A 24455-nucleotide genomic window follows, 5' to 3' on the forward strand; every position below is an offset into this window, starting at 1 on the left:
GGGGGGCTATCAGTGTTCAAATTTAAAAGGTAAAAGGACCCCTGACCGTTAGGTCCAGTCGCGGACGACTCTGGGGTTGCGGCGCTCATCTCGCTTTATTGGCCGAGGGAACCGGTGTACAGCTTCCGGGTCATGTGGCCAGCATGACTAAGCCGCTTCTGGCGAACCAGAGCAGCGCACGGAAACACCATTTACCTTCCCACCACAGTGGTACCTATTTATCTACTTGCACTTTGATGTGCTTTCGAACTGCTAGGTTGGCAGGAACAGGGACCGAGCAACGGAACCTCACCCCGTCGCGGGGATTCGAACCGCCGACCTTCTGATCGGCAAGCCCTAGTCTCTGTGGTTTAGACCACAGCACCACCCGTGTCCCTTTGGCCCCTTGCAACAAAGTGAATATGCATGGGCTCCAGGATAGTGCCTGACATCTCCACTATCTGGAGGTGCATGCCTGGGAATCATTGGTTCTTGACTGTTTTCATACACACATCCTGTAGAATTCTATCAGTTACGTTTTATCTGCACAGTCAGAATGAGCCAATGGAGGCAAAGGCCATCAAAAGACTTAACATGGAGAATAACTGGCCAAGGTACTGGGAAATTTTGGAGCAGGAGGGTGATAAACTGAAATTGCAGAGTTATGAAAAACTTAAAGACAAGGTGCGAGATTGGTTACATTATTTTCAAGTAAGAGAGGCCTATAATTTAGATAAAAAGATTGGCTTCTAGGTGGAAAAATCAAAATTAGAAACTGAATTGTTAGAACCAAATGCTATGATATTATCAAGAATGTATAACCTGCTGTTGAAATGGAATACTGTGGATGAGACAGTGAAATCTACTATGATTAAATGGGCACAAGATGTTGGACATAACATTATGTTTGCTGACTGGGAACAGTTATGGACCACTGGAATTAAATTTACGGCATGTAATGCCTTAAGGGAGAATATTATGAAAATGATGTATAGGTGGTACATGACCCCAGTCAAGCTTGCTAAAATTTACCATTTGCCCGATAACAAATGCTGGAAATGTAAAGAAACTGAAGGTACATTCTTTCACCTTTGGTTGACGTGCCCAAGGATTAAGGCTTTCTGGGAGATGATATATAATGAAATGAAAAAGGTATTTAAATATACCTTCCTGAAGAAACCAGAGGCCTTTCTCCTGGGCATGGTCGGCCAATTGGTGCCAAAGAAGGATAGAACTTTATTTTTGTATGCCACAGCAGCAGCAAGAATTCTTATCGCAAAGCACTGGAAGACACAAGATCTACCGACCTTGGAAGAATGGCAGATGCAAGTAATGGATTACATGGAAATGGCAGAAATGACTGGCAGAATACGAGATCAAGGAGAAGAGCAGGTGGAAGAAGATTTGAAGAAGTTTAAAAACGATCTACAAAAACATTGTAAAATTTTTGAATGTTGAGGACACTGAAATGAAACGAAGAGGTTCAAGTGAATAAGATAAATAAGAGTATGAAAGAAGGGATAGATATTGGACGAAAATCTGAATAATATAATATCTGAAGGAATTTTTAAAGGATAAAACTAATAAAAATGAATTTGCTGAATTAAATTTAAAGTGGAATACAAGAAAGGACTGCGGGTGGAAGTCAGAAAATAAGGTTATGAAGGATATGAATTTGAAAAGAGTTTTTTTTTCTTTTTCCTTTTTATGTTAAATTTTTCTTAAAGTTTTCTTAGGTGTGTAATACTATACTTTTTTCCCTTTTTTGGTTATGTTTTGATTGTTTGTTTTTGTTGTTTGAATGTTGGTGTTTGTTGATGTTTTGATGTTTATTGTTTTATTGTAAATTCTTTCTTTTGTAAAATTAATAAAATATCATTTAAAAAGAAAACAACAGAATGAATTTCAGGAACAAAAATGCTTTTTTCTGTGCAGCCTGAGCAGGGAACAACGTTATAGTTAATCGTTGTTGTTTGTCTTCATTTACCCTACCCCTCTGCCCTACATTATGAATGGTCTGTATCACCATTAAGAAAAATAGGTTGGAATGGGATCAAGTGACTTGTCTTCTTTAAGTTCTCCAAGCTCTTAACTTAGTTCAAGGTTGTCTTCTGAATCAGCCAGGTGTTGAACTGATAATCAATCACAGCCAGTTCATCGTTTGAAAATCCAAGACTTGAGAGCCACCTGGCCCCAAGATGGCAACCGGACATTCCATTTGGGCGACTGTAACCATGGTTTAAGGAGCCATTTGGCGCCTAACTTATACAGTATATCTTGAGTTCCTAACACTGTTTCTAAACCTGGTTTATACCTGCTGATTGGCTCTACCTGTAGGGCGTAGGAAAGGTTATTGTAAGGCTTGCCTTGTTTGTTAGGGAGAAAATGTTCAATTGCATCGGGGAAAGGAATGTTTCAGCAATTAGGTATTGGGCAATATTTAATATTCCAATCCTTTTGCAAGCCAAGATCCTGTTCCCAGTATTTGCAGAGGGGCAAAAGTGACGGAGGAAGCTCAACTGCTGACGTAGCCACGCTTTGGCTGAGCTGGCCTCCTGTCTGTTACACAAGGCAACTTGCCAGCTGTTACACCTTTTTGTGGAGTCGAAACCCCCGTTGAGAATGGCAGCTGTTCTGCCTGAGATCAGGCAAGCAGAACAAGGATATGTAGTCCTTCCTGTGCATTTGACAGCTACTTGAGGAAGGCTTTGAATATTTATGGTTGATGTGGCATTTTGTCGTCTTGCTTTAATTTGGTTTTTTTTTATTTCTTTTAAAAATAAAACCTTATTGTATGCTGAGCACCAATGGGGAGATTGCCCCAGAGTGATGAAGCATATTACCGTATTTTTCGCTCTATAACACGCACCAGACCATTACACGCACGTAGTTTTTAGAGGAGGAAAACAAGAAAAAAAATATTCTAAACAAAATAGTGGATATATGATTTTTGTGGTTCATGCTGTGGCCACAGACATGTGATCTGACAGTGAGTTTAGAGTAGCCCAATGCAAAAATCCTGAGGATCCATGTGGATCCATGCTTTGTAACCATGGAAGAGGGAAGGAAGGGGAACCATGGACCCTCTGCTCACGACTGCAGCAGATCCCACCCGCAGGCATTCACTCCACAACACACACAGACATTTCCCCTTACTTTCTAGGAGGAAAAAAGTGAATGTTATGGTGCAAAAAATACGGTAATTTATGAGAGCAGGAAGACAATAGCAATTCCTCCAGTCCATTTCCCATTTAATCCATAGAAGTGCATGGTCATTCCTGGACCCACTTTCAGGGAACCTAAACCGAACACCTCTCCCCTGTATGACTTAGCTCACGTAAGTGTTTTGCTAGCGGTGCTTGCATTTTATTTATCTGCTCTTAGAACATTTTCTGTTTGCGCTTCTCTGCAAACCCCCCTCCCCCCCAAAGAAAAAAGTTATCCTTTTTGATGGATGCCAGGGGGGAAGCTGCTGTGGAGCGATGGCGCATATTAATGTTACAAATTTGGTCAGAGGCAGACAGAATTTTACTCAGCAAAAGCAGACACTTAGACGGCTGTTTTGCATGAAGACTTTTGTGAAAGCAACTGAAATGTGGCAATCTGTAAAAGGGTAAAAGAGTGCTGGGAAATAATTCATAATGAATTGGAAAAAAATGTTTAAAAGTACTTTTCCAAAACAATCCAGAGTCCTTTTTGTTGGGGATAATTCAGATTGAAATTCCCAGGTGTCCAAAAAGGTTATTTATGTATGCCACTACTGCGGCCCGGGTTTTGTTAGCCCAAAGATGGTAAAGAAGCGAGGTCCCAACCAAAGAAGAAAGGCAACTTAAGCTGATGGAATATGTGCAGCTTGCAGACCTAACATACAGAATAAGACAGGCTTCCTCAACCTCGGCCCTCCAGATGTTTTGAGACTACAATTCCCAGCATCCCTGACCACTGGTCCTGCTAGCTAGGATCATGGGAGTTGTAGGCCAAAAACATCTGGAGGGCCGAGGTTGAGGAAGCCTGGAATAAGAGAACAAGAAGAACATACGTTTGAAGAAGATTGAAAAATGTTTATTGAATATATGGGGGGCGAATTGTGCTGGCAGCATTAAGATAAATTCAGCAGTGTGCACAAGTTTTGATTAATGTAATAATGGAATACTGAGTGGTTTAGTTTATGTAAAAAATGCAGGGATTTATGATTTGCGAAATGAACCATGGAAAGAGAAGAAGAGAAGTCACTGACATTTTAAGGTTGCTTAAATGAATATTCTAAATTGTAAAACAGAAAATTTCATAAAAATTATAAATATAAAAGAAATACTTTTGTGAAAGCTCCTTATGCAGATTTTAAGATCCTGTGCTGGTAACCAGAGAGTGTAGGGCAGGGGTCAGCAAACTTTTTCAGCAGGGGGCTGGTCCACTGTCCCTCAGACCTTTGGGGGGGACACTATATTTGGGGGGGGGGAATGAACGAATTTCTATGGCCCACAAATAATCCAGAGATGCATTTTAAATAAAAGGACACATTCTACTCATGTAAAACACACTGATTCCCGGACCATCCGCGGGCTGGATTTAGAAGGTGATTGGGCTGGATCTGGCCCCCGGGCCTTAGTTTGCCTACCTGTGCCCTATATGATGACCTGTTTTTACATGAGTAGATTGTGCCCTTTTATTTATAAAATGCATATCTGGGTTATTTGTGGGGCATAGGAATTCATTTATTATTTTTTTTCAAAATATAGTCCAGCCCCCCACAAGGTCTGAGTGACAGTGGACCAGCCCCCTGTTGAAAAATTTCGCTGACCCCCTGAATAGGGTGACCAAAGCAGTTTCTGAGACTCAGGAATCTTGCTCAAGAAGGGTAATCTTTGGTTAGGACCCCTTGGTTGGGGGTCTGTGTGGCCCCCATGCAGTGTAGGAGTTAGAGGGGAAAGTGGAGTTCTTTGTATGGAATTGCTTGTCTTGTCACGCTCTTTGGAACTGCTCCTATCTCCCTTCTTCCTGTCATGCTCCCCTGCCCTTTTCTGTCAGATTTGGAGCGCTCTTTGACAACAGCGTCTGGAAGATTGATGCGACCTCCGTTCACAGAAGACCTTTGAGAAGCAGGTCTCTTGCAACATTCCAGGGGCGAAATGAATCCTTTGCAAGTTTTTCATGCCTACTCCTGAAAATGAAATGGAGACTTGTGGCTCTTTTAGCGCCATGAGAAGTAGCAAGTGTTTGTGGTGGGTGGAGGTCTTCCAGAATAGGGAACTGGGCGCAATTCATTCTCTCCCTACCCTGGCAAAAGGTGGGTTGTACCCAAAGCAGGAGTGGGGAGGAGTGAAATGATGGGGGCATGCACCCCTCACCCCCAGGATGGGAAGGTGGGCCTGAAGAAATTAGACACACCTTCAGTTCAGAGATGCAACAGAATTGACTGCCCTCAGAGGAGGCACAGACAGAAAAGTGATGTGTGCCGAGAGACAGGAGGTGAGCTTCCCTAAGGGCAAGTAATTCTTTTTTGTTTGCAGCTTCTAAGGCTCTGTGCACATCATTTGTAGCTCAACCCCTCCCAAGAACCCTGGGAATTATGGTTTACCCCCATTGGAATTCCCAGCACCCATTACAAACTACAGTTCCCATTTTTGAGTGGTAGGGGAAACATGCTTTAAATGTACGGTATGTTGTGTGCACAGCCTAAGAGTAACGTTGCTGTTTTTAGTGAAGCGTACCATCACCTTTGGGGACGCAGGTGGCGCTGTGGGTTAAAGCCTCAGCGCCTAGGACTTGCCGATCGAAAGGTCGGCGGTTCGAATCCCTGCGGCGGGGTGCGCTCCCGCTGCTCGGTCCCAGCGCCTGCCAACCTAGCAGTTCGAAAGCACCTCCGGGTGCAAGTAGATAAATAGGGACCGCTTACCAGCGGGAAGGTAAACGGCGTTTCCGTGTGCGGCTCTGGCTCGCCAGAGCAGCGATGTCACGCTGGCCACGTGACCCGGAAGTGTCTCCGGACAGCGCTGGCCCCTGGCCTCTTAAGTGAGATGGGCGCACAACCCCAGAGTCTGTCAAGACTGGCCCGTACGGGCAGGGGTACCTTTACCTTTACCTTTACCATCACCTTTATTTCAGAGAAAAGTGTTCCTCTATTGCCAGACATTGGGAAGCCGAGCCCTATGGGAAGGTGCAAATGTTTGAGAGTTGCACAGAGGTCTTCTGTGTCTTTAGCAGGTGCATGGCAGACAGAAACCTGGCCAACACAGTCTTTTTCAGCTTGGCACTATGGCGTTTGGGAAAATGCTATACTTCTGGTGTGGGCAGTGATGAGCAAACTTGGCCTGCCAGCTGTTTTAGGACTACAGTTCCCATCACCCCTCACCACTGGTCCTGTTAGCTAGGGATGATGGGAGTTGTAGTCCCAAAAAACATTTGGAGGGCCAAGTTTGGCCATCACTGGGTGTGGGGAACCTTTAGCTGCCAGAAAATGATGGCAGCCCTTGGCTGGGGGACAGGCAGTATCTTGGAACTCTTAGAAATCTTAAAGACTCTCTAGCCCTGTTCAGGTGTTCAAAGAATGTGTGAGGACACCCATGTGCACACTAGCCTCCCACTTCTAATGTCTCCATCTCTTCTGCCCCCAAACTCATGATCTTTGAATCCCCTAATGGGGCTTCTGTAAATGAATGCTTATTGTGGGTTTATTCCGGCCTCCTTTGGGAATAAGAATGCAAGGCCAGCCTTTATCTTAAATGTTCAGTTAAGGGTGGATTTGCTTCATGTGTTTGGGTCTGTTTTCATCCTGGCATCTTGATGGGGTTTCTTTTAGTTATGGCTCCCAAATGCATCCATGCAAAAGCTGGCTCTGGGTCTGTTGGAGAAACAAGTGCTTTGACGGTTCTCCCCGCCACATTTGGGTGCTGTTGAGAGAGTGCAACTCTGGCTCAGTGTGACTAGGGATGCTGGATGTGTCCATGTGTGGATGTCCCATTTAAGAAAGTGAAGGATAGCAGGACGGTTTGTGGCTGTGTTGACTTTTCAGCTGGCTTAGGTGCTGTGGAAGTGGCTCTGCAGCAGCTCGTTTGACAGCAAAGGAAAGATGTAGTTTGCGGATATCTGATTGACTCATGATCTCTCTCCTTTTAACTGCACTGGCCTGGTGCATTAGTGGCAGGGCGTCTGTAGCTGATCTCAAAGGCCAGGGAAGAAGAGTTGGTCTGATTTCTGCCTTTTTGCTGCCCTCTGTGAATTAAAATGCTGTGCGTCCTTGTCTGTCTGCCTCCTTCATGCCATATCGCATGCTGTTCAGCATAACAATCGTCCGTTAACTGAGCAAGGGGTGAACAGGATCCTATTTTCTCATGTTCTCACTGTCGAGAGAAGTCGTATCATTTCTTTATTCTCCCCATTTACAACTCTGTGCTCTGAGATCCAAAGCTGTCTTTGTGTGTGTACACACTGTCTTCCCTTGGAGCAAAGATAATTGATTATCTGTCGCTGGTTACATGCATAAGCAATTGACAGCCTTCATTGGGTTTGTCTGGGCATGTTGAATTGCGAGATTTCTCGGATTTATCATCCAAGAAAACCACTCTGCCAAGAAAGCTCTACCAGGTGATTCCCAACTTCTGGTGGCCGGGGGACCCTTCGCTTTCTTGCACAGCAAAAGGTTTCTCCTGCAGTGTGAAAAACTTTATAATATCCTTGCCTTTCCAATGGAGCCTCCTTGCTATTATTCTATGTGTATTGCTCCTCTGAGCTTGCTGCCTGTTTAGAGAAGAATTACGATGCAAGCAAGCCTTTCTCTACAGAGATCCAATAGGATGGGGGTTTGGAATTATAGGCATCTTGAATTATTTAATTTCTCACAGCACAGCTAGGAATTCTCTTGTGGTCCAAGCTTTTGAAATTGTTTTTCTTCCTGAAATGTGGAAAAAGCAAAGCGAAACAACACTTTCACAAAAGCACCCTGCCGGTCTCTTCAGTTCCTTTTTTCCTCCCAAGCACCCTCCAACTTTCTCTGTTGATAAAGGCTCTTCAATCAGCACCCTCATCAGCCTGATTGCTTTGTGTGTAATTGTGTCCTTAACGTTCTCCTGCAGGGCTGAGATTGTGATGTCTTCAGGCTTGAAAATGGAAAGGAGAGAACTTTTGGTGGATGACTTTGTCTTTGAAAATTTGCTTCTAGTTAGTACAGTGGTACCTCGGGTTACAGACGCTTCGGGTTACAGACTCTGCTAACCCAGAAATAGTACCTCGGGTTAAGAACTTTGCTTCAGGATGAGAACAGAAATCGTGCTCCGGCGGCAAGGCGGCAGCAGGAGGCCCCATTAGCTAAAGTGGTGCTTCAGGTTAAGAACAGTTTCAGGTTAAGAACAGACCTCTGGAACGAATTAAGTACGTAACCCGAGGTACCACTGTAGAATTATACACGGCCTCGGATATTTGGGATGACGGGTGATACAGAAACGTGAAGGCCAAGGGTCAGCAAACTTTTTCAGCAGGGAGCCAGTCCACTGTCCCTCAGACCTTGTGGGGGGCCGGACTATATTTGGGGGGAAAAATATGAACGAATTCCTATGCCCCACAAATAACCCAGAGATGCATTTTAAATAAAAGGACACATTTTACTCATGTAAAAACATGCTGATTCCCAGACCGTCTGTGGGCCGGATTTAGAAGGCGATTGGGCCGGATTCAGCCCCTGGGCCTTAGTTTGCCTACTGTGCAGAATTCATTCCTTTCACCAGATTTATTTTGCAAGGTATCTTGTCCCCCTGCCCCCCACCAGTCCATCCACATTCTCAAGGAAGGTACTAATTTGCAAAGCATGTTTCACAGAGCAATGGGAAATTGGAGATCTCATGGGGGTGCTGGGGCTGGGACCCCACCCCTTTCCCTAACACCTACTATTAACAAAAATGTTTGCCTGAAAGGAGAGAATTTTCTAGCTATTGTAAAACAAGTAAACCTGGATGTTAGAGATAAGATTGGTAACAGCATCTGATTTGCTATGAAGAAATAGCCTAAAGTACAGAATTGTCTAAATGGGGTCTCCTTCTCCATATTTTGAGTGGGAGTGGCAGTGGATTAGAGCATGAGTAGGCAAACTAAGGCCCGGGGGCCGGATCCGGCCCAATCGCCTTCTAAATCCAGCCTTTGGATGGTCCGGGAATCAGTGTGTTTTTACATGAGTAGAATGTGTCCTTTTATTTAAAGTGCGCCTCTGGGTTATTTGTGGGGCATAGGAATTCGTTCATCCACCCCCCCAAAAAATAGTCTGGCCCCCCACAAGGTCTGAGGGACAGTGGACTGGCCCCCTGCTGAAAAAGTTTGCTGACCTCTGGATTAGAGGTTTGTTTCAGCATCCATTAAGAAACTCTTTAAGTTTGGCTCTTTGTCACAAAGGGCAGCACACTGGACTCCCAGGCAACTTAAATACAATTCCTTCAATGAGCTCCCTTTAGGTTTCCAAGGGCTGTGGGTTTGATTACCACACAGTTGCTTGGGAATCCACTCTTGTGCTGAAGACCCGCTGGCTGAGGTGCTTCAGGATTCAGCCTTGATTGCGCAACAATCTGGCCGTGACAGCACAACTTTTAGCAAACCACATCGCAAAGAAGTGTTGCCAGTTTAAACCCATTGTCTGAAGTAGGAACCGAATCAAAGAATGGGAAAGAAGTACCCAGCCTCCTCACACCTTTACTTTTTGCTTTTTTTAAGTTCCTCCCAGTTAAGAACAACACTTCCTGCTATCTCCCAACATTTCTTAGAGACTTCAAAGGTTGTAGATCGAAAGTGATTATTAAACTCTTCCCTTTATTCTCTCAACCCTGCTTTAATCTGTGTTCTCTGCTTGCTCCAGTTCATTAGCATACGGAGAATCACTTGAACAAATGTAACTACCTTGACTTCCTCTATCTCCTTTTGAATTTTGACTAATAATGATAGGCAATAGTAAAACATAAAACCCCACTATTACCTACCGTAATTCATTTGCTGGAGTAGGGGCGAGACCCTGTCGCCATAGTAATCCTGGTGAGTGGTTTTGTTAATGCCTTTTTAAAAATAAATTCCTTCCCTGGAAGACAAGTTCAAAATATTATACATATTTGTACGTTTCTGGGACTAATGGATTGAGAGCATGGTCAAATGCTTTTGAACTTCCATATTCTTTTTGGAAAGCTTTATTTGGTCTCTACTTGGTTATTGGCGCAGAGTGGGCTCACCAAAAGCCAAAAAACCACAGTGGGACTGAAAATTCAGACGGGGTAACGTTTGCACTATACATTTAAATTACATGGCTTCCCCCAAAGAATCCTGGGAATTGTAGTTTATTAAGAGCGCTGGGAATTAAGACTCGGTAAGGGATAAACTACAGTTCCCAGGATTCTTTGGGGAAGCCCATGTGCTTTAAGGTGTGGGTGTGACCTTGAATTTGGGAAAAAGGCAGTCACTTCTGCCTTGGAGGACAGAAGCTCTTATGTGCCATCACTCCAGTTTGTTTTACAAAGGGGAGCATCCATGCATTCTGTCCCCCCCCCCCCCCGCATTTCAAGTGGTACTGCCCATTAGGAATATTGTATTACATGATTCCCCCCCCCCCAACCTCAGTGTGACTACCATTGGGGACTCTGCTGGGAAGCAGTATCAAAGGCTGTATTAATTTACATTCTAGGATTTACATTTTTCATCAGAACCTTTAAAAATCACTGACCTAGTGTGATCTAGTGGGCCAGTGATTTTAAAAGGTTCTGATGAAAAATGTAAATCCTAGAATGTAATTTAGAGATCACACTAGACAAGAGTTTCAAAAAGCATGGGGAAAATGCAGAGAATACTTCACAAAACAGTGCCCTAAAATACATACCTGGACTTGTTTCGATTAATTTCTGCAGGAGACTTTGTGGATATTTAAGTTATAATTAGAAAAATCTTAACAATTATTCATAAAGGAAACAGTTTATAAGAAGCAAATAAGGAGGCCAGATACAGGATAAAGGAAGTCTTTTATTTGGTTGTTTGTATTGTTGTATGTTGTGCTCATTGTATGTTATGTTCACGTTTAACGAGGGTGGATTTGTGTATTGGGGGGGTGGGGGGTTTATGTTATGTTGTAAATAAGATTCCAATAAAAATTTAAAAAATAAAAATAAAATCAACTCACTGACCTAGGTGTATCCTTCTTTTTTTAAAAACGTTTGCATTAGGTAGCCATGTCCGCCAAAGCAATTTCGGAGCAGACGGGGAAGGAATTCTTGTACAAATACATCTGCACATCCTCAGCCATCCAGAACCGCTTCAGATATGCCAGAGTGACTCCTGATACTGACTGGGATCGGCTAATCCAAGACCACCCCTGGCTCCTGACTGAGGTGAGCAGAACCGGCTGTAGTTGTTGTAACACACAAAGCAAGAACCCATACAGTAAGAAGCTATACAGGCCCAGAGCAAAATGCTTTTAAGCCTCCTTGTTGTGCAGACAATGGAACGTGCACAGCTGAAAGTTCATCAGCATCAGGAACGCTTACATAAAGGACTCCAGCCACTCTAACGTGATGAATCATAGAATCATAGAATCACAGAGTTGGAAGAGACCACAAGGGCCATCGAGTCCAACCCCCTGCCAAGCAGGAAACACCATCAGAGCACTCCTGACATATGGTTGTCAAGCCTCTGCTTAAAGACCTCCAAAGAAGGAGACTCCACCACACTCCTTGGCAGCAAATTCCACTGTCAAACAGCTCTTACTGTCAGCAAGTTCTTCCTAATGTTTAGGTGGAATCTTCTTTCTTGTAGTTTGGAACCATTGCTCCGTGTCCGCTTCTCTGGAGCAGCAGAAAACAACCTTTCTCCCTCCTCTATGTGACATCCTTTTATATATTTGAACATGGCTATCATATCACCCCTTAACCTCCTCTTCTCCAGGCTAAACATGCCCAGCTCCCTTGGCCGATCTTCATAAGGCATCGTTTCCAGGCCTTTGACCATTTTGGTTGCCCTCCTCTGGACACGTTCCAGTTTGTCAGTGTCCTTCTTGAACTGTGGTGCCCAGAACTGGACACAGTACTCCAGATGAGGTCTGACCAGAGCAGAATACAGTGGCACTATTACTGTATTCTGATGGAGGAAGAGGAGTTCTCCAAAGCAGGCTAAACTTTTTGCCCATGGGCAATAAGAGTTTGGTCCCCCTATGTGCTGGCATTCGTCATGCTTACCTTGGTCCTGAAATAGACCCTTGTTTTCTTAAGGTCTTAGTTATAAAAGATAATGATAATAAGAATAAGAATACATAAATTGCCTCCCCTTAAATGCATTGGTGCTTGTTCCACTTCCCCGTCTGGTCAGCTGTAGGTAATTCCACTCACCACAGGGGAGCGAGTGCCCTAACATAACCGCATGCCAGCGTGTAAGGATCCGAAAATATTTCTTCCAGCTGCTGCTTTAAGGATCCTATTAATCCTTGAATTAATTCAGAAAGCCACCCGGAGCCCTTGCTGCCTTCCGGCAAAGCTCACGGAAAACTATATTCTCCTCGCTGAGGCATGCCAGCCACTGACTCACATAACTAAGTGCAGGGTATTTAATTAGCCAGCAGTACAGCTGCCTTCCATCAGAGAGAAAAATGGGACTGTGTGGCAGATCTGTGCTTGGCTAAATGTGATTAAACTGGATGGCAGCCAGGAGATCAAGCTATAGAAAAGAACTGGGGACAGGATGTCTCCTTGCACAGTTACAAACTGGGGCGAGGCCCTAAAACTTCCCAAGGTGGTGACACAGAGGAGCTAAGATTCTGTGCCCGTTAAAGTTTGCACCCCAAACATGCAACTGGCCACACTTGTCAGCTGACTGGTCAAATACTGTGAATCACAGAATTGTAGAGTTAGAAGGGAGCCGTAGAATCATCTAATCCAACCCCCCCCCCAAATGCAGGAATATTTAGCTGTCCCATAATAAGGGGATCAAACCTGCAACCATGGCATTATCAGCACCACGCTCTAACCCCCAAACTCAGCCCTCCAGATGTTTTGGAACTACAGCTCCCACCATCCCTAGATAACAGGACCAGTGGTCAAGGATGATGGGAATCGTAGTCCCAAAACATCTGGAGGGCCGAGTTTGGGCATGCCTGCTCTAACCAACTGAGCTATCCAGGCTTGTTAACGTGTTAATATTAACAGCTAACTTGATTTGTTTCTGTAACTAGGGTAAGGAATCGAAGCTGCCGATGATCACAATAGTTTTGTCGTCTTTCTAATTTAAAAAAGAAGGAATGATTTTTGAATATTTTGTCAGCCAACTGTCCTAGCCCTATGCGGCCCAGGACCCTTGTACCTACGGGACCGCCTCTCCTGGTATGCCCCGCGGAGGACCTTAAGTTCCACAAATGACAACACTTTGGAGGTCCCGAGCCGCAAGGTGATTAGATTGGTCTCAACTAGGGCCAGCCAGGGCCTTTTTAGCACTGGCTCTGATGGAATGCTCTGTCACAAGAGACCAGGGCCCTGCAGGACTTGACATCTTTCCACAGGGCCTGCAAGACAGAGCTGTTCTGCCTGGCCTTTGGTTTGGACTCAGTCTGACCCTTATGCTTCCCTCCTCTTATGGTTTTGATTTATGGGCTACTATTAAAATGAGACTGCATTTTAAGTTGTATTTTAACCCGTATTTTAAATTGTTTTTTTCCCCCTTTTCTTTTCTTTTTTATAAATAATTTTTATTAACAATTTTGTTTAAAATTACAGTGCCAATAAACAATACAATATAACATCTCTTAACATAATTCTCTTCACTTCTTTGGACTCCCTCACATCTCCCGCTCCTGCGTTCCTGTTATGAAATTTATTCCAGCAAATTTATCCCCTTATTTCTATTCTTGTTATCTAATTTTCTAAAGTTATATCTCTGATTTTTAGTTATCCTATGTTCAAATCATGAAAAATTTAAATATAACCTAGAACTTCCAATTTTTTTTTTGTCCTTTCTTAAATTTAGCTTATCTTTTTTTTTAAAATCAATTTTTATTAAGATTTTTAAACATAAATGCAAATATAATAAACAATGTAACATATATCATAACATAATTTCTTAACTTCTTTGGACCCCCTCACGTCTTCCGCTCCCACTTGCATCTTTGTCAATTCTTGCCCGCAATTTATCATCTTGTTTACATTCTTATGTCCCATTCATTTAGAATATAATCTAATAGTTCTCCCAAAGGTTTATGGTTTTCCCTCAATCTCACTTATCATCCTAATTGCATCTAATTTAGTGGTGGTCAATTATTTATGATCTAGCCTCCATCTTAACATTCAACCAAATTACAATGCTTTTTTAAGTAAATCTTAAATTTCTTCCAATCTTCTTCAACCTTCTCTTCCCCCAGGTCTCGGATTCTGCCGGTCATCTCAGCTAGTTCCATATAGTCTATCAGTAAATTTAGCTTATCTTCATATTTCAGTTCATCTAGCTTAGTGGTGCCCAGTTATTTATACTCTCGCATCCTTCTTAACATTCATACAATTTACAATATTTTTGTAAATAAATCTTGAATTTCTTCCAATCTTCTTCCGCCGTCTCTTCTCCCAGGTCTCGGATTCTGCCAGTCATCTCAGCCAGTTCCATATAGTCTATCAGTTGCATCTGCCATTCTTCCAGTGTGGGTAGATCTTGAGTTTTCCAATGCCTCGCTACAAGTATCCTTGCTGCCGTTGTTGCGTACATAAAAAATGTTCGGTCCTTCTTTAACACGTTCTGGCCGACAATACCCAAAAGGAAGGCCTCTGGTTTCTTAGGGAAGGTATACTTAAATACCTTTTTCAACTCATTATATATCATTTCCCAGAAAGCCTTCACTCTAGGGCAAGTCCACCAGAGGTGAAAGAATGTTCCTTCATTTTCTTTACATTTCCAACATTTGTTATCAGACAAGTGGTATATTTTTGCGAGTTTGACTGGGGTCATATACCATCTATAGATCATTTTCATAACATTTTCTTTCAAAACAGTACATGCAGTGAACTTCAGCCCAGTAGACCACAACCTCTCCCAGTCCTCAAACATAATATTATATCCAATGTCTTGTGCCCACTTTATCATAGCCATAGCGGACGACCCGATTTCCGCGGAGCTTCCCCTTCACTAAAGGAAGAGGACCGCCATTGCCGTTCGCGCCGCCTCCGGAAGTCTTTTTCCCCCTTTTCTTTTCCCCCCTATTATGTTTTTATTATAATTTTACTGGTGTTAGCTGCCCTGAGCCCTCCTCTGGCCGGGGAGGGTGGGGTATAAATAAAATTTTATTATTATTATTATTATTATTATTATTAAGCCATGAGGAAAAAGCAATGCCTGCACAGTTGTGACTGCTTTCTTGTGCTAAAAATGTCTACAGATTGCTTCCAGGAAGCAACACTTATCTATGATCTTAGCTGTGCCGGTTTCTTTGTTACTTCTGCTATGTGACCTCTTTGCATGAAGAGCATACAAGAACCTAAACTAGGCCTTGCCCTTCTCGGAAACTGGCAAGTTGTTTGCAAATTTTTCACTTATCACCTGTAGGGATAGTTTTCCAGTTTTGGTTTTCCTTTTGCTAGAACATTAGCAGTGGCAAATTTTTTATCTTGTGATTGCAAGGACCAATGATCCCTATATTCTTAACAAAATGCTTGTTTAACCTGGAGGTAGGCTGTATGAAATGTGTATTGCTTTGTAACGATTTGTTGGGTCTCTGGACCATAATAAAGATTGTTGTTGTTGTTGTTGTTTTCCAAATCCCAGCGTCTCGTGGTGAAGCCTGATCAGCTGATAAAGCGGCGTGGCAAACTTGGCTTGGTGGGGGTGAATCTTGACCTGGAACAGGTGAAGGCCTGGCTGAAGCCTCGTCTCGGACATGAAACCACAGTGAGTGTTGCCATTATTTCTCTGCCCCACCTGCTTAACCGAGCTGTTGTCAAGATGAAATGCTGCAATAAGCTTCATTTTGAGGACGGGAAGCATTTTAACGAAGCAAATAAAAAGCGACAAGATTAATTTATGACCTTAAAAGAAGGCATTTTCCGTGGCAGCCCACTAAGTTGTGGAACTGAGGCACCTTTATTAATATACCGTATTTTTTATAATAATAATAATAATAATAATTTATTATTTGTACCCCGCCCATCTGGCTGGGTTTCCCCAGCCACTCTGGGCGGCTTCCAACAGAGATGAAAAATACACTAAAATATCACATATTAAAAACTTCCCTGAACAGGGCTGCCTTCAGATGTTTTCTGAATGTCAGGTAGTTGTCCATCGCCTTGACATCCGATGAGAGGGCATTCCACAGGGCGGGCGCCACCACCGAGAAGGCCCTCTGCCTGGTTCCTTGCAACTTGGCCTCTCACAGTGAGGGAACCGCCAGAAGGCCCTCGGAGCTGGACCTCAGTGTCCGGGCAGACCGATGGGGGAGGAGACGCTCCTTCAGATATACTGGACCGAGGCCATTTAGGGCTTTAAAGGTCAGCACCAACACTTTGAATTGTGCTCGGAAACGTACTGGGAGCCAATGTAGGTCTTTCAAGACCGGTGTTATATGGTCTCGGCGGCCGCTCCCAGTCACCAGTCTAGCTGCCGCATTCTGGATTAGTTGTAGTTTCCGGGTCACCTTCAAAGGTAGCCCCACGTAGAGCGCATTTTTTGCTCTATAAGACTCACTTTTTCCCTCCTAAAATGTAAGGGGAAATGTGTGTGCGTCTTATGGAACGAATGCAGGCTGCGCAGCCATCACAGAAGCCAGAACAGTAAGAGGGATTGCTGCTTTCACTGCACAGCGATCCCTCTTGCTGTTCTGGCTTCTGAGATTCAGAATATTTTTTTTTCTTGTTTTCCTCCTCCAAAAACTAGGTGTGTCTTGTGGTCTGGTGCGTCTTATAGAGCGAAAAAGACGGTAGCTTCTGGTGAATGCTGAAGACACACCTCTTTACCCTGGCCTTTGATACTTGAGGTGTATCTTTTTAAGACCCACCTTATTTATGTAATTTAAAGTTATTTTAAACTGTTTTTAGTATTGTGCTTTAATGTGGTAACCCACCCTGGGAACTTAGGGTGAGGGGCAGGGAAATAATAATAATTTTGTGAGAATTTAGCACTTCATAATGCAGGGGCGAATAATACCTCTTGTTTTCGATATTTTGGTGGAGCTTCTCATTCAGAGTATGTTTGTTTCTCATTTTTCACAGATTGCCAAAGCTAAGGGCATACTAAAGAACTTCCTGATAGAGCCTTTCGTACCACACAAACAGGTTAGTTTTATTTGTACGCGCAAGCAGAGATTTGTACGCATAACAGTTATTGGGGGAGCACAGCATTAGTCTTGCATCATAAAGGTTGCAGCTCCTTTTCTCCAGGACACTCTTCCCCATGGAGTTGATTTTATTAATCAAACCAAATAATTTTGAAAACCTTGGCAGAGAAATTGGATAACCTCGCCTTGAGGCAACGAACACTGTTGCAGAGAGGGGTATTGGAAGCTCTCAGCCTCCCCGTGTTCTCATTCATATACTTCCGTTGGTCTTTGGTCTGGTAAAACCTTTACCATCCCGGTGTCTCAAATCCACAGGCGGAGGAATTCTACGTGTGCATTTACGCAGCCCGCGAGGGAGACTACGTGCTGTTCTACCACGAGGGCGGCGTGGATGTGGGGGATGTTGACACTAAGGCTCAGAAGCTGCTGGTGCGCGTGGACGAGAAGTTGGACGAGCCCAGTGTCAAGAAGCATCTACTGGCACATGCCCCGCCGAACAAGAGAGAGTAATTCTGAAATCTTGCTCTTTTTATACATATATTAAAATGTTAATTGTGGGTTATGGACAGTCGTGTTTTACATGACTGTGCAGGCTAGGTACCCCAGCTCCCCCCACACCCCCGAGTAGAGCTGGGCGATATATTGATTAGTTGTCTGAAACCGGTATGGCATTCACATTGCACCAGCTCCAGTTGCCTGCGGATGGAAAAGGCTTAGGCAGACAGGCAGGCAGGCAGGCAGATCCCGAGAAGGTTCTGGTGAGCACCTTCTTGGACTCCATCTGCCTATGCCCTTGAGGAAGCCGCCTGCCACTCGTGAACCTGAGCAGTATCAGGGCTTGCTCAGCTGGGGGTGGGGGTGGAAGGCTTCCCATCCCCCATCTGAGCAGTTTAATGAAGGACCGACACTCCTCGTTTGCGCAAGAGCAGGGGAGACATCTGGCCTTGTTCACTAGGGCTGGGCGATGCATCCCTGCTGCTGTTTCTACCCTCCCCTAACGCGGTGGAACAAGAAGCAGGTGAGATATATTCCAGACGTGGTATATCAGCACATCACGGTATTTAGCTGCCCATATAGCACAATGTTGAGAACCAGCCCTACTCCTGAGAAGAGCTTTGTTTCGAAGTCATCCAAAAGGTGTCTTCTGTTTTGCTTTTACAGTGGTACCTTGGTTTACAACCAGAATCCGTTCCAGAGGTCCGGTTGTAAACCAAAACAGGTTGTAACCCAAGGTGCGCTTTCCCCAATGGGGCCTCCCAAAAAAGGGGGGGGGGCTGTAATAAAAAAAATGGGTTGTAATGCAAAAAAAAAGGGACATGCACTTCCGGGTTTGACGTGGTTGTAACCCAAAACGGTTGCAAACCAGGGTACCATTGTACATGGTAGGCAGAGATTCCCGGGAAGGGTTTGGAAAATGCTTCTGGGCCAGCTTTAGTTTAAAGGGACAGGAAGGAACTGCTTTTCAGTACAGTGGTACCTCTGGATGAGAATGGAGTCCGTTCCGGAGCCCCATTTGCATCCTGAAGCGAACGCAACCCGCATCTGCGCATGCACGTTACGTCATTTTTAGTGTCTGCGCATGCGCGAGTGGCGAAACCCGGAAGTAACATGTTCCATTACTTCTGGGTCGCCGTGGAGCGCAACCCGAAAATGCTCAACCTGAAGCAACTTCAACCCGAGGTATGAACATCAGATTTCAGTTATTTTCCTCCTCTAGCATCTGAAGCTGTCAGGCAGGACTTCCACGCTCAAGTCCCGGGTATTATACCTGTGGCTGGGGCAGGCCAGCCCTATAGTGGTTGGCTGGGCTTGAACCAAAGCTTGTAGTCGCCACTTGCTTTGCCCCCTCTGCCCCTCTCTGGACAAGATTCCCTCCAACCAGCCATTCCCATGGGAGACACCAGTGGATAGGGGAACATACCCTGCTGGACAACAATGCTTGAAGGTGCCCTGAACAACTTTGGGTAGCAGTGCCCAGCTCTCCTCCGCCTGCGTTCCTTGCTGTAGCAAGAAAAGCCAGCCCAGGGAGGGTTTCCTGTTGGGCCCTGCATGGCAGAGGCTCTTTAGGCATCTTGACCAAACAACCCCCAAGTCTTCATCTCAGAGCAGGAGCTGGTGCAGTGGCAGGGACTGCAGAGCAACCCACGGGACAGCCCTTCACCTGCCTATGCGGCTTGGAAGTCTAGAGGAAGGCCAGCAGCTCGCTATAGGGAAGTGCTGCTTGCTATGGCAAGCATAATTGTCTGAAGTCCACCTGTGGTCTTTTAAGAAAAGCATCCTTAGTATTCACAAAGGATGGTAGAGAAAACATCCTCTGTTTTTTCCCCTGTCCTTTTTTTTGTTTCTGTGGTGGTGAACAGCTGGGTTCTTTTTCCCCCCTTTTCTTTTCTTTTTACACCAAAAAATCCTTTTCTCGACATGGAGGTGCCCTGCTGACATTTTGAAGGAGCCTGCTTTCCTTTTAATGTCGTCTTCAGGCAGATAATAAATGGCCTTTAGGGAGGGATCGCGATGGCGGGTGACGCAGTCCCAATGTCTGACTCATTCAGGCCTGGGTGTCTGAAACCTCAGCTGGACTGACGGCAGACAGACTGAAGGAACTAATGATAGGGCTGTGTAACAGGCCCAATGTGGAGTGTCTTTGGTGTACACCCATTTGGTTTTGATGAATTTGTCTGTGTGTGTGCGTCTGTTTTCCCATTTTGTGTGTGTTTCTGCCTTCTTTATATAGTGTCTTGGCGAGCTTCATCTCTGGCCTCTTCAATCTTTATGAAGACTTATATTTTACGTACCTGGAAATCAATCCGCTAGGTAATTCCTCTCTCTCTGTTATTTTCCATGAAATGTCCACATCTCATTCATTCTGTATTCTGCAGTTCTCAATTATACGGCGAAGTGTGGTGGAATAGAAAATGAAGATGGAGCACGGGCCGCTCGCTGCAGACAGGCAATGCGTTTCCATGAACTTGTTCTTGTCAGAGTAATTTAAATTAGACCTCCTCCACAAACAGGGAGCGTAGAAAGTGTCCATCAGTCTTTGAGAGCGCTGATGCAAGCGAATCTTTCCAGAGATTAATTTTGACGTTGAGTTCTCACAAGCTGCCAGAAACCAAAGTCTTCGCCAACAGTGTAGACGAACAAATCTTCAACCTGCTAGCCTCTGTAAATCAAACGAGGGTCAAAGTAGATGCAATATAAAATGCACTGTCGTCATTCTCCCTCCCTTGTGAGTTTAAAATAACAACCATGTCCCCTCCCAGCTTTTTAAAAAAACAAATTAAAATAAACAAAAAAGAGGGTGAATGATGAAGAACAATGATGTTTAGCATCACATCTAGTCTGGTCCTGAGAAATCCACTTTGACCAGAACATGTAAACGTAAAGGTAAAGGTACCCCTGCCCGTACGGGCCAGTCTTGACAGACTCTGGGGTTGTGCGCCCATCTCACTCAAGAGGCCGGGGGCCAGCGCTGTCCGGAGACACTTCCGGGTCACGTGGCCAGCGTGACATCGCTGCTCTGGCGAGCCAGAGCCGCACACGGAAACACCGTTTACCTTCCCGCTGGTAAGCGGTCCCTATTTATCTACTTGCACCCTCGGGTGCTTTCGAACTGCTAGGTTGGCAGGCGCTGGGACCGAGCAGCGGGAGCGCACCCCGCCGCGGGGATTCGAACTGCTGACCTTTCGATCGGCAAGCCCTTGGCGCTGAGGCTTTTACCCACAGCGCCACCCGCGTCCCAAAACATGTAGCATCCTTTATTTCTGAGGATCACTTAATATTTTTATTTATCCAGGAATTTTATTTGACATGGGATATATTGTGCAGATTCACTGCATTCTTGCCTGCATGTAGCAGGCATGGTTGGTGTATTACATGATGTGTGACTTTCCCTTCCCCCAGCTCTATAATTCCCAGGGGCTTCTTTTGGCCTGTGGTGGGTATATTCAGGAAGCAGAGGTGGGGGAGGGGATGACAAATTTGCCTGCCACTTCTTGTTGTTGTTAAATATACATACTGTTTATATGCCAATATGGCTTCCAAGTGGTTTGCATCTATAAAATCAACCCACAATTAAAATACACGTAATATTAAAACATCCTTAATTGAAATATACAATCAAACAAATAACAAAAAAGCCACTAAAAACCCACCTCTCAGATTAAAAGAACTAAATACTTAATAACCAGACCCAGGTGTCTTCATGAAAAAGGAGGGGGGACGACCCACAGATCATCATTAAACTATTATACACTTAATGCATTCAGGAGATAGTTGTAAGAGAGGTATTTGTAAGAGAGCACATTCAGTGAAAGTTGGCTTATGTGTTACGCAATGTTACTGGCCTTTCACCCAGTAAAGATAAAAGGGAAAAGTCTAGCTCCTCTTTCAGGCCCTGAGGGAGACACATTTTTTAAAAATACTTCAGGATCCACTGTGTTTATTTTCTAAGTAAAGGTTTTGTTCTGAGTCTTTGGATGCTTTTCTTTTGTTTTGTTTTCTGGGGTACTCCTGCGATGTGAAGCAGCCTGCAGCCATGTTCATAACGGTCAGAAATAGTTTGCTGCAGACTAAAAGGCACTTTGGCACATAAATATCACAGAAAGTGACCATGTATGGAGTTGACCTTGTTCAGCATGGACTGGCTGTGGGTCTTGGGTAGATGTTAGCCACCCCTGTCTTTTCTGCGTCCAGATTTATTCCAGAAGTGTGCCTCAGCCATTGGAAGGTGCTGGTTGTGCTATGATGGTGGATCTGGTTCAGCACTCAACAGGGAAAGACCCCATGAAATTGAGAACCATTTCCTACCTAGGCAACACCTTGAAACTAGATGTTTTCCATTCGTTTTTCCTTGTTAGCTGGTTCATGCTGACTTCCTCCTCCTCCTTCTGTCTCCCCCTCTCCCTTCACCAACAAAGTTGTAACCGCAGATGGCGTTTATGTTCTTGATCTTGCTGCGAAGATCGACGCAACGGCTGACTATATCTGCAAAGTGAAATGGGGCGATGTGGATTTCCCCCCTCCCTTTGGAAGAGAAGCTTATCCAGAGGTAAAAGAAAAGGGCTGCTCTTAGGGTGGTGTTAGGGAATTAAGGTAGCCTAAGTGCGTTCTGTTGAGCGTGAGTCTCCTTGACTTCAGCTAACGTGCAAAAAAGCCTCCATCTCGAAATCTGAATTCCCATCAGAACAGTTTGGTCCCACTTTGGTCTCCCAAAATCCCCTGTGTCTTGTTGCTTGGCAGAACATCTCCAGCGTTTATCTGATGCTCTGGCATTTCTTAATTTAGTAATTACAGCAATTGCACAAAATACAAACCAAGGTGGAAGGTTGTTGTTTTTTTAAAAAAAGAATTGTTGTCTAGCCAAGAAATCCATTTAGATACCTCTTTTCTTCCCTGCCCGCCAATCCCCATTAGTGTGTTATGGCTCAAGTGCTGACACTTAACTCAATTTGGCCAGGTTTCTAATGGATGAGTTTTTTTAAAAAACAAACAAAACACAACCTCACTGAATCAGCCCTCTTGCCAGGCACTAATGAAGAATCCTAGACTCTACACTTGTTAAGAATGTTAATGAACTTGGGTCTGGCCTCTGCAAGAACAGAAATGAATGTTCTCAAAATGCACAGGATAGGAGCAGCTCCCATAGGAAGGCTCAATCTCTGTTATTAACTGAGGTTTGGGCCCCTACCTAATCACTTCATCAACCCCCTTTTTCTTCGTACACCTTTCTTGAACATCGGTTCTTTCGTCCGTCCCTCCAGTGGTAGCTGTGGTAGTTTGGCTAACCTTGGAGATGAGCAGAAAGCAACCTCTCCTGTTTTTCACTGGTTTTCCTCTCTCTCATTTTGGGGGGTGCTTCTACAGCATTATTTGGGACCTGGGATAGTCCAACTTCCTTCCTCTTCAAATCTAATATTTGCACCAGAGATTTACATTGGCCTGGAATAATTTAACTATAATTTGTCAGATTCCCATAGCACCTCACAATATAAAATTGCCAGGATGACAAGTCTGGCATCCATACTTGACAGGGTGGGGCAAGCACAGGGGTCCATTATCCCTGGAGGACCAAACACAACTGATACCTAGCTGCCTTTTTTAGAAATAATAATAATAATAATAAGGTTTTGTTTTTTTTAGTGGCTTGATACTTTGAAGAGAAACCCCAGTCCAGGCGGTGGCTAAATCCCTCCAACGTTGTTATCCTCAGTACCTCTGCCCCCATCAAACACCACTGGGGAATGCTATTGAAGTACTACTGAGCAGATAGAGTTTTGCTGCTTTCAACACTGCCACCCATCCCTTCTGTCTTGTTAGTTTTTTTGGGTGAAAGAGTGGGAAAGTTTATCATGCCTGTGGCCTCCTCAGACCTGGCCTTGACCTTACAGGCTTGTTTACATCATCATCATCATCATCATCATCATTATTATTATTATTATTTTCAGCTTAACAGGAGACTTGGGTTGAGAGATCAAGGGAATGCCTGTGTAAAAGGTGTACCAAATGTTGTGACCTCCCTCAAGGAATCATGGAATCGTATTGTTGTAGGGGGAGAGGAGCCATGATCGATGACACACCTTGTAAATTCCTGAGGGTGGGACTAAATTTTATCTTTGGAAACATTGGTTTCAATATACGTGTTTGAAAACACAGAAATGAGTGCAAAGATGTGCACCTTGCCCCATTTTGACTCCAGAAAAGACATTTATCTGGCTTCATAACTCAATGAGTGAGCGAGTGTCATTTAAATTGATCTACGGGCATTTGTGGGGGAAAATGGAAATATGGGGAAAGGATTACTTGCTCCTCCTTTATTTCCCCCCACAAATGCCCCTGGCTTTGTGTTATGAGAGAAGTGCGGAGTTTACTGTTTTGTCCTTAGAAGTTTTGATTCTAATAATATGCGGGCTCTTGTCTGCAGGAAGCCTATATCGCTGACCTAGACGCCAAGAGTGGAGCCAGCCTAAAGTTGACCATCTTGAATCCCAAAGGCAGAATATGGACCATGGTGGCTGGAGGCGGCGCCTCCGTAGTGTACAGGTACCAAGCACATATCTTGTGGGAGTGGCAGCTGAATAATGTATGGTTCATCCTAAACTCCAAGTTCCATCTTTTGATTAGTCATCGTTTGCTCTTCCTTGCCCAATCATCCCACACGGGTTAATCATTGTTGGAATGGAATGATGAGACTTTTGAGAGGTCCCTGGAACTCTCTCGGCGGTGACAT

The 24455-nt window shown here is 44.3% G+C and overlaps 1 protein-coding gene across 2 annotated transcripts in view; it reads left to right on the top strand.

The window, feature by feature from the left end:
- The window catches only part of ACLY (ATP citrate lyase), a 63296-nt gene that overhangs the window by 5540 nt on the left and 33301 nt on the right, over positions 1–24455 (top strand). For both annotated transcript variants that reach the window (XM_079949320.1, XM_079949321.1), the window contains exons 2-8: positions 11160–11324; positions 15727–15849; positions 17166–17228; positions 17546–17736; positions 19962–20041; positions 22147–22277; positions 24150–24268. In XM_079949320.1, the coding sequence (XP_079805446.1) occupies positions 11166–11324; positions 15727–15849; positions 17166–17228; positions 17546–17736; positions 19962–20041; positions 22147–22277; positions 24150–24268 (866 nt within the window). In that variant the 5' untranslated portion in view covers positions 11160–11165. The remainder of the gene's footprint in view (positions 1–11159; positions 11325–15726; positions 15850–17165; positions 17229–17545; positions 17737–19961; positions 20042–22146; positions 22278–24149; positions 24269–24455) is intronic.

The sequence above is a fragment of the Podarcis cretensis genome, assembly GCF_951804945.1.
Source record: "Podarcis cretensis genome assembly, chromosome: 13".
NCBI classification, from domain to species: Eukaryota; Metazoa; Chordata; class Lepidosauria; order Squamata; family Lacertidae; genus Podarcis; species Podarcis cretensis.